The following is a 10,500-nucleotide window of genomic DNA, read 5'->3' as shown; positions in this document are numbered from 1 at the left end:
AAAGACTAAAAAATGCTTCAAATTACCCAGATGGAAAAGATTTTTATTTACCCTATCAATTTTTTTTAATTATTTAATACATTTAATAATACAATAATACATTATTATTAAATATATATATTACATTACATTATTTAGCAAAATATTTTAAATATTGTGTAAAAACAAGCAAGCTCTAGTTGTATCCACACATGTTTCTTTAAAATAAAAAAGATTAAAAAAAATCTTTTAAAAGTTTTAAAAACTATAATAAACTAAATTTATGCACAACAATCTGTCCAGGTCAGTGTCCTGAGCAGTAAATACATGGTGAACTTTTAAACAAATGTTATTGTAAGGAAAATAAGTAAACCATTATGATAAATAAAGTTAAAAATGACCTTTTTAAATAAAAAGTTTAAAGTTTTATTGAGATGATTGCTGATGATTGTTTGGGTTTTGGCCAGATTTGGTAGCAATACATGAACAAAGGAAAATCAAGACCTGTTTAGAAAAGATTTAAGACCTGCAACACAATATTTTAGTAAATTTTAGACTTTTTAAGGCCTAAAATTTGGATTTTAAGATTCAAGACATTTTAAGACCCTGCAGAAACCCTGTTTATATGATGATCTCTGATAATGTAAGATAATATTGATTTCTTGATCTCCTGATTCCATCATGGAGCTGAAAATTTAAGATGAATGGGCACTCCAGCCTTTCCCAAGGAATTCACAAAACACAGATGTCATGCAATAAAACAATACACTTTTTAGTCTGAACAGAAGATCTGCAAGTTTAACTCAGAATTCTGACTTTAAAAGCCACAATAACCTTTTTTTATGATTTAGTGGCTGAACGGGCTTCCATAACAAGCAGATCCTTTAATCCAGCAATAAATATATAATTCTAAGCCTTTTAAACTAATTCTGATAATGACCTTTTTCTTTATTAGGCTGGAAACAAAAAATAGACAAAAACTTATGACAACATTAAAGAGTGAGTGAGTGAGTGAGTGAGTGAGTGAGTGAGTGAGTGAGTGAGTGAGTGAGTGAGTGAGTGAGTGAGTGAGTGAGTGAGTGAGTGAGTGAGTGAGTGAGTGAGTGAGTGAGTAAAAGAATGGATGTATAAGTAAATAGTAAAGAATGAGTGAGAAGTAAATAAATGAATAAATAAATAAGTGAATGAATGAATAAGTGAGTCAATGGAAAATGAATGGATAAGTAAATAATGAATGAGTAAGAAATAAACAAATTAATGAGTAAGTAAATGAATGAATGAATAAGTGAGTGAATGAATGAATGAATAAATAAATAAATAAAAAATAAACGAATGAATAAGTAAATAATAAGTAATGAATAATAAATTAATGAATGAGTAAATGAATGAATAAGTGAACGAATGAATTAATAAATAAGTAAATAGATAAATGAATGAATAATTAAATAAATAAATAAAAAATAAACGAATGAATAAGTAAATAATAAGTAATGAATAATAAATAAATTAATTAAGGAATGAGTGAATGAATGAATTGATGAATAAGTAAATAGATGAATGAATGAATAAATAAATAAATAAAAAATAAACGAATGAATAAGAAATGAATAAATTAATGAATGAGTGAATGAATAAGTGAATGAATGAATTAATGAATAAGTAAATAGATGAATGAATGAATGAATGAATGAATGAATAAATAAATGAATGAACGAAAAATAAACGAATGAATAAGTAAATAATAAGTAATGAATAAGAAATAAATAAATTATTGAATGAGTAAATGAATGAATGAATAAGTGAAGGAATGAATTGATGAATAAGTAAATAGATAAATGAATGAATGAATAAATAAATAAAAAATAAACGAATGAATAAGTAAATAATAAGTAATGAATAAGAAATGAATAAATTAATGAATGAGTGAATGAATGAATAAGTGAATGAATGAATTAATGCATAAGTAAATAGATAAATGAATGAATGAATGAATGAATGAATGAATGAAAAATAAACGAATGAATAAGTAAATAATACGTAATGAATAATTAATTAATTAATGAATGAGTGAATGAATGAATAAGTGAATGAATGAATTGATGAATAAGTAAATAGATAAATGAATGAATAAATAAATAAATAAATAAAAAAAATGAATAAATAAGTAAATAATAAGTAATGAATAAATTAATGAATGAGTGAATGAATGAATAAGTGAATGAATGAATTAATGAATAAGTAAATAGATGAATGAATGAAAAATAAACGAATGAATAAGTAAATAATAAGTAATGAATAAGAAATAAATAAATTATTGAATGAGTAAATGAATGAATGAATAAGTGAAGGAATGAATTGATGAATAAGTAAATAGATAAATGAATGAATGAATAAATAAAAAATAAACGAATGAATAAGTAAATAATAAGTAATGAATAAGAAATGAATAAATTAATGAATGAATAAGTGAATGAATGAATTGATGAATAAGTAAATAGATGAATGAATGAATGAATGAATGAATAAATAAATAAATAAATAAATAAAAAATAAACGAATGAATAAGTAAATAATAAGTAACAAATAAGAAATGAATAAATTAATGAATGAATGAGTGAATGAATGAATAAGTGAATGAATGAATTAATGAATAAGTAAATAGATGAATGAATGAATGAATGAATAAATAAATAAATAAAAAATAAACGAATGAATAAGTAAATAATAAGTAATGAATAAGAAATAAATAAATTATTGAATGAGTAAATGAATGAATGAATAAGTGAAGGAAGGAATGAATGGATAAGTAAATAGATAACTAAATGAATGAATGAATAAATAAATAAATAAAAAATAAACGAATGAATAAGTAAATAATAAGTAATGAATAAGAAATTAATTAATTAATGAATGAGTGAATGAATGAATAAGTGAATGAATGAATTGATGTGTAAGTAAATAGATAAATGAATAAATAAATAAATAAAAAATAAACGAATGAATAAGTCAATTATAAGTGATGAATAAGAAATTAATAAATTAATGAATGAGTGAATGAATGAATAAGTGAATGAATGAATTAATGAATAAGTAAATAGATAAATGAATGAATAATTAAATAAATAAATAAAAAATAAACGAATGAATAAGTAAATAATAAGTAATGAATAATAAATTAATTAAGGAATGAGTGAATGAATGAATTGATGAATAAGTAAATAGATGAATGAATGAATAAATAAATAAATAAAAAATAAACGAATGAATAAGAAATGAATAAATTAATGAATGAGTGAATGAATAAGTGAATGAATGAATTAATGAATAAGTAAATAGATGAATGAATGAATGAATGAATGAATGAATGAATGAATGAATGAATGAATAAATGAATGAAAAATAAACGAATGAATACGTAAATAATAAGTAATGAATAAGAAATAAATAAATTATTGAATGAGTAAATGAATGAATGAATAAGTGAAGGAATGAATTGATGAATAAGTAAATAGATAAATGAATGAATGAATAAATAAATAAAAAATAAACAAATGAATAAGTAAATAATAAGTAATGAATAAGAAATGAATAAATTAATGAATGAGTGAATGAATGAATAAGTGAATGAATGAATTAATGCATAAGTAAATAGATAAATGAATGAATGAATGAATGAAAAATAAACGAATGAATAAGTAAATAATACGTAATGAATAATTAATTAATTAATTAATTAATGAGTGAATGAATGAATAAGTGAATGAATGAATTGATGAATAAGTAAATAGATAAATGAATGAATAAATAAATAAATAAATAAAAAAAAAAATGAATAAATAAGTAAATAATAAGTAATGAATAAGAAATGAATAAATTAATGAATGAGTGAATGAATGAATAAGTGAATGAATGAATTAATGAATAAGTAAATAGATGAATGAATGAAAAATAAACGAATGAATAAGTAAATAATAAGTAATAATTAAGAAATAAATAAATTATTGAATGAGTAAATGAATGAATGAATAAGTGAAGGAATGAATTGATGAATAAGTAAATAGATAAATGAATGAATGAATAAATAAAAAATAAACGAATGAATAAGTAAATAATAAGTAATGAATAAGAAATGAATAAATTAATGAATGAATAAGTGAATGAATGAATTGATGAATAAGTAAATAGATGAATGAATGAATGAATGAATGAATAAATAAATAAATAAATAAAAAATAAACGAATGAATAAGTAAATAATAAGTAACGAATAAGAAATGAATAAATTAATGAATGAATGAGTGAATGAATGAATAAGTGAATGAATGAATTAATGAATAAGTAAATAGATGAATGAATGAATGAATGAATAAATAAATAAATAAAAAATAAACGAATGAATAAGTAAATAATAAGTAATGAATAAGAAATAAATAAATTATTGAATGAGTAAATGAATGAATGAATAAGTGAAGGAAGGAATGAATGGATAAGTAAATAGATAACTAAATGAATGAATGAATAAATAAATAAATAAAAAATAAACGAATGAATAAGTAAATAATAAGTAATGAATAATAAATTAATTAATTAATGAATGAGTGAATGAATGAATAAGTGAATGAATGAATTGATGTGTAAGTAAATAGATAAATGAATAAATAAATAAATAAAAAATAAACGAATGAATAAGTCAATTATAAGTGATGAATAAGAAATTAATAAATTAATGAATGAGTGAATGAATGAATAAGTGAATGAATGAATTAATGAATAAGTAAATCGATAAATAAATGAATGAATGAATGAATAAATAATAAACGAATGAATAAGTAAATAATAAGTAATGAATAAGAAATAAATAAATAAATTATTGAATGAGTAAATGAATGAATGAATAAGTGAAGGAATGAATTGATGAATAAGTAAATAGATAACTGAATGAATGAATGAATGAATAAATAAATAAATAAAAAACAAACGAATGAATAAGTAAATAATAAGTAATGAATAATAATTAATTAATGAATAAGTAAATTGATGAATGAATTAATAAATAAGTAAATATATAAATGAATGAATGAATGAAGGAATGAAAAATTAAATAGTAAGTAATGAATGAGAAGTAAATAAATGAGAGAGAGAGAGAGAGAGAGAGAGAGAGAGAGAGAGAGAGAGAGAGAGAGAGAGAGAGAGAATCTGCTGACTTTTATATCTCTGCTCCACTCAGGTACAACAGAATAGCTCGGGAATGGACTCAAAAATACGCCATGTGATACCAGAGGAGCCAATCTGCAGTATAGCTGGAAAAAAAATCAACTTTTCTTATTATTTTCTTCTCCTCCTTTACTTTGTTTTTGTTGTTCTTCCCTCAACGAATTGACGGATCCGGTGTAAATCCAGACCATATCAGCTCTGCTCAGTCCTCCCGACCCCATCAGCAGTCATTCAATCACACTGTAAAAACACAACGAGACCACAACATGATAAAGACCCACACTTTGTTTGGTGTTCAGAAAACGCTCGTGTCAAAGAAGCATGTTTTAACTACGAGCTCAGCCATTTTTTATTACGGTACACACAGAGTGAAACGCTTCTGACTCCCGCCACTGGCTATAGAGGTGCTATTCAAGAAGTCGATCTTTTGCTTTCATGTTTTTATATGCTTTTACAATAGCAATGAGAACTTCGGTCTGTGAAATATATATATATTCTTGCTTATAACCCGACTGTTTCTTACCAAAATCAGTCATGTCATTGTATCAGCAGTAATGGAGATAATAAAATATTTTGCATGTTAATGGAACACCGTAATTGGTCAAACAGTGAATATCTGCGAATACATGTCCACTTCTGAAATCTGGGTTTGTTACTCCTCCTCTCTCCTGTTTTGGATGTTTTTAGGACGGAGAGCTGTTAGTTCGTCTTTCCTCCTAAACACTGTTCTCTCGTTGCACTGAATATTCGTGATCGGACGCTCCCATTGGACGACCGATCAACTAATATCTCTTAATAGCTGTTCATTTTGTTTGCTCAATAAAGTTGCTGAACTATAATCGTGTCTTTCTTTATGCATATCAGCGACTGAGAGGATTATAAATGTGGACAAATCTGACATGTTCACTTTTCAACACAGATAAGGCTAGTCCTGTTTTCAATCTGGTGCTATGATGATGTGTTTGTAGCTCCGCCCTCTTCTGAAGAAGGCACAATCTCATTTGAATTTAAAGTGACAGTCACCAAAATGCCACAAATTCGGATTAAAGCCTTAAAGGGTCAGTTTCAGTGAGCTGGAGGACATTATTTGTGTGCCATTCTCAGCTCAAACTATATAGGGAGAACAGAGATGCATTTTACACATTACATCCGGGCATAACTGCTCCCCTTTAAATAAAGACTTCAATTTTATTGAATTGCTATACAATCAGCGGCCACTTTATTAGGTACACCTTACTAGTTGCTGGTTGGACTCCTTTCTTGATCCTTCATGGCGTAGATTCAACAAGCTACTGGAAATTTTCCTCAGAGATTTTGCTCCATATTGTCATGATAGCATCACACAGTTGCTGCAGATTTGTCGGCTGCACATCCATGATGCCAATCTCCCGTTCCACCACATCCCAAAGCTGCTCTATTGGATTGAGCTCTGGTGACTGTGGAGGCCATTTGAGTACAGTGAACTCATCGTCATGTTCAAGAAAGCAGTCTGAGATGATTGAGCTTTATGACATGCTGCGTTATCCTGCTGGAAGTAGCCATCAGAAGATGGAGACACTGTGCTCATAAAGGGATGGACATGGTCAGCAGCAATACTCAGGTAGGCTGTGGCGTTGATGCTCAATTGGTACTAATGGACCCAAAGAAAATCTCCCCCACACCATTACACCACCACCACCAGCCTGAACCGCTGATACAAGGCAGGATGATCCATGCTTTCATGCTGTTGAGGCCGAATTGTGAGCCGAGCATCCGAATGTGTCAGCAGAAATGGAGACTCCCCAGGTAAAAAAAAAAAAAAAGTGGACTAAAATGCACTTTATTTAGGTATACTTAGTACACTTTTCAGTAATGTACTAAAAGTGCTCTATTTTCGCACACTAATTTTGTACTTAATGTACTAAAAGATAATATTAAGTATATGTTAAGATAAACTTCATACCATCTAAGTGTACTCAACTGTGCTATTTTGAGACACCCTGAAATTGAACTAAAATGTGCTTTTAACATTCTATATCTGTATTTTAAAAAAATATATATTTAGTTACAACTAGAAATACACTTGAACCCTTCTTTTAAACATATAAATATATTTATGACTATTTTAAAGTATAATAGTAATATATTAAAATAATATACAAATTGTATAAAAGTGTGCTAAATACTGTATTAAAAGTGCTCGATTTTCCCAAACTAATTTTGTATTTAATGTACTTAAAATTAGTATTAAGCACTTTTTAAGATAAACATAAGTACATCTAAGTGTACTCAACTGTGCTATTATGAGACACCATGAAGCTGATCTAGAATGTGCTTTTAACATAATAAACATTTATTTAAAGAATATATTTTGAAGGGATTCTGTGTGTAGAAAGAAAACAGCATCTGTGCTTCATCAAAACACTTCAATCTTTTTGTGCAATAAACCACAAGTGCAAAAATACCTTATGGGAGGAACAAAAACTGAGAACACACAAATATAAATAAGATGCAACATTACAGCACATATCTGAAATGTAAAGACATTTTGGGAAAATGTACTTCTACTACAAAACATTACTAATAGATTTTTAATAAAGTCAATTTAATATAAACTTAAAATTACCACACTCAAAATCAGTTTAAGTGTTAGAGATAATAATGCATTCACATTAAGTGTACTTAAGTACAACTTTTGGGAAAATGTACTTTACTACAATACATTACTAATAGATTTTTTATATATTAACTTATTTTAAGCTTAGGATTAGTATGTAAACACTGTACTAAAAATCAACTCATGTTTAAAGCACACTTTTGAAAAACACACTAATAAAACTCTTCTGGATGTTTTTTCTGTAGTGTACTTTATTGTAGTACACTAAACATTTATTTAAGTATTACTGGTATTTAGTATACTTTTGTCAAGTGTACTAAACTCCTACTGAAGTATAAACATACTTTTAATCAGGATATTTATAGTGTAAAACCATCAAACTATTATTTAACACAAAAAAAATAACAATGTACTAAAAATGTATTTGCGGGTATTTAAGTGTATTTTAGTTGCATTTAATTATATATTCTTTTCACCTGGGCATCAGAGCAGCAACGTTTCTCCAATCTTCTATTGTCCAGTTTTGGTGAGTCTGTGTGAATTGTAGCCTCAGTTTCCTGTTCTTAGCTGACAGGAGCGGCACCCGGTGTGCTCTTCTGCTGCTGTATCTTTATACAACCAGTTTAGACAACCTGATTTCATATTCAAGGTGTGAATTGTACATTGAGGATCAGGGGGGTCAAATTTTCCGGTAATGTTAGTTTCTGTATTTTTAATTACAGTACATTTAATCTTTAAATCAAACTTGTTTTCAGTGTTTTGATGGATATTGAGTGGTCCTCATTGACATTAGTGATAATTAACAAAAGTTGATAAGTTTGCATTCCTGTACTGTACCAATAGAGGAATTACCAACCTACGTCACACATGACGTCACGCGGGTTCCCGGTTGCAAAAAAAAGAGCGTTTGCAATAGCAAATGTGGTGTTGTGCGGTAGGATGCCAAATTCGAAACTTAATTGAAACTCAAATTAGAAACTGATTTGATAAAACGTAACTTTTAGCGTACACCACACTGCTTTAATGCCAACTGCAGACATCTTTGGCTAAAAGGGAGCTGAATGGAGTGAGGAGCTAATTAATAATGCTGGACTCTGCAGTGCTCATGTTATATCAGGTAAGTTCCTGCTATGCTGAATCAGACACACCACTGGTTTCTGATTGCTGCTATGATTTCAGCAAACACAGTTCAATATGGTGAATGAAACTGCGGACACGGAATGCTCCGAATGAAATGTAAACGTGTGCTCATATCCCAGCTGGAAAATCCAGCTTAAACAAGCCTAGGATGGTTGGCTGGTTTTAGCTGGTCGACCAGTCTGGTTTTAGAGGGGTTTTGGCCACTTCTAGGCTGGTTTCCAGCCTGGTTTTAGCTAGACAGGCTGGGAGCCCAGCCAAAACCAGCTATGTCCAGCTTAAACCAGGATGGTCAAACTGGTTTTAGCTGGTCATTTTCCAGCCTGACCAGCTAGGACCAAGCTGGAAATGGCTGGAAACCAGCCTGGAAATGGCCAAAACCCCTCTAAAACCAGGCTGGTCAACCAGCTAAAGCCAGCCAACCTGCTAGGATGGTTTAAACTGGATTTTTCAGCAGGGATACCCCGCCGTACAGGTGTAGTTCACTGTCAGAATGCAGTAGTTCTGCTTGTTGATGATGACCCAGGTCTTGTACAGCTCCGTCTTCTTTCCTTGTCTTTAGCTAGGCAGAACTTCGGTTTTTAGCACTACATGGTGTTGAATCTGGTCATCATGGAGCATCATTTCCTGCACATGACCACACAGAACAGCATTGTTGGCCTCTTGTAAACTTCTCTCTTGTAAAACCGCTTGGAGCTTCAGTGAGATTGTATATTTGGGACTGGATGATTGGCCATTTCGCCTTCTCCAATATCCATTGGGACAGTGCTATCGCAAATGGACCTGTCAGATAATCGCCACTCGCTTTAACGTTAATTTTGCTGAATCAGCATTATGTCAATAATATACCCGACTGAAAAAAACCAGCTTAAACCAGCCTAGCCAAAACAAGCTATGTCCAGCTTAAACAAGGCTGGTTTTAGCTGGGTTTAGATGGTCATTTTCCAGCCTGACCAGTTAAGACCAGGCTGGAAATGGCTTAAAACCAGCTTGGAAATGGCCAAAACTGCTTTAAAACCAGCCAACCAGCCTAGGCTGCTTGAGGCTGGATTTTTCAGCAGGGTATATATAATATGTCATCAATATAACTTGTCTCTAATACAGAAACAAACTCTGTACCGCATCGAATGTCATTCCCTTACTGTAAATGCTAGCGCTTTCTTCTGCAACACCTCTGCGAGCGCATCCTGAATGTTTACAAACCGGTAATTCATCTATAGAGTATGCACACCTAGTGTTTTTCCCCTCCCGGTGAACAGTTAATGTGACTTTTTTTCAATTTTCATACGATTCCTTTTACAGCATGGATGTTGTGATGTAATTAAAATATAATCAGCCTAACAGACTTAAGTATATCCTACTGAAAAAAAAACAGCTTAAACCAGCCTAGGCTGGTTGGCTGGTTTTAGAGGGGTTTTGGCCATTTCCAGGCTGGTTTCCCGCCACTTTCAACCTGGTCTTAGCTGGTCAGGCTGGGAGATTACCAGCTAAGACCAGCTTGACCATCCTAGCCCGGCTGGGAGCCCAGCTAAAACCAACTATGTCTAGCTTAAACCAGGCTGGTCAAGCTGGTTT

At 29.8% G+C, this 10,500-nt stretch overlaps 1 protein-coding gene across 1 annotated transcript in view; it reads left to right on the top strand.

Moving 5' to 3' along the window:
- ube2d2l (ubiquitin-conjugating enzyme E2D 2 (UBC4/5 homolog, yeast), like) overlaps positions 1-6,031 on the top strand; it is a 31,663-nt gene extending 25,632 nt beyond the window's left edge. The window contains exon 7 of the mRNA NM_199952.2: positions 5,206-6,031. Within this exon, the coding sequence (NP_956246.1) occupies positions 5,206-5,251 (46 nt within the window). The 3' untranslated portion in view covers positions 5,252-6,031. The remainder of the gene's footprint in view (positions 1-5,205) is intronic.
- The last annotated feature ends 4,469 nt before the right edge of the window (positions 6,032-10,500 follow it).

This window comes from Danio rerio, chromosome 14 (genome assembly GCF_049306965.1).
Source record: "Danio rerio strain Tuebingen ecotype United States chromosome 14, GRCz12tu, whole genome shotgun sequence".
In the NCBI taxonomy this organism is placed as follows: Eukaryota; Metazoa; Chordata; class Actinopteri; order Cypriniformes; family Danionidae; genus Danio; species Danio rerio.
This window is presented reverse-complemented; position numbering and strand designations above follow the sequence as displayed.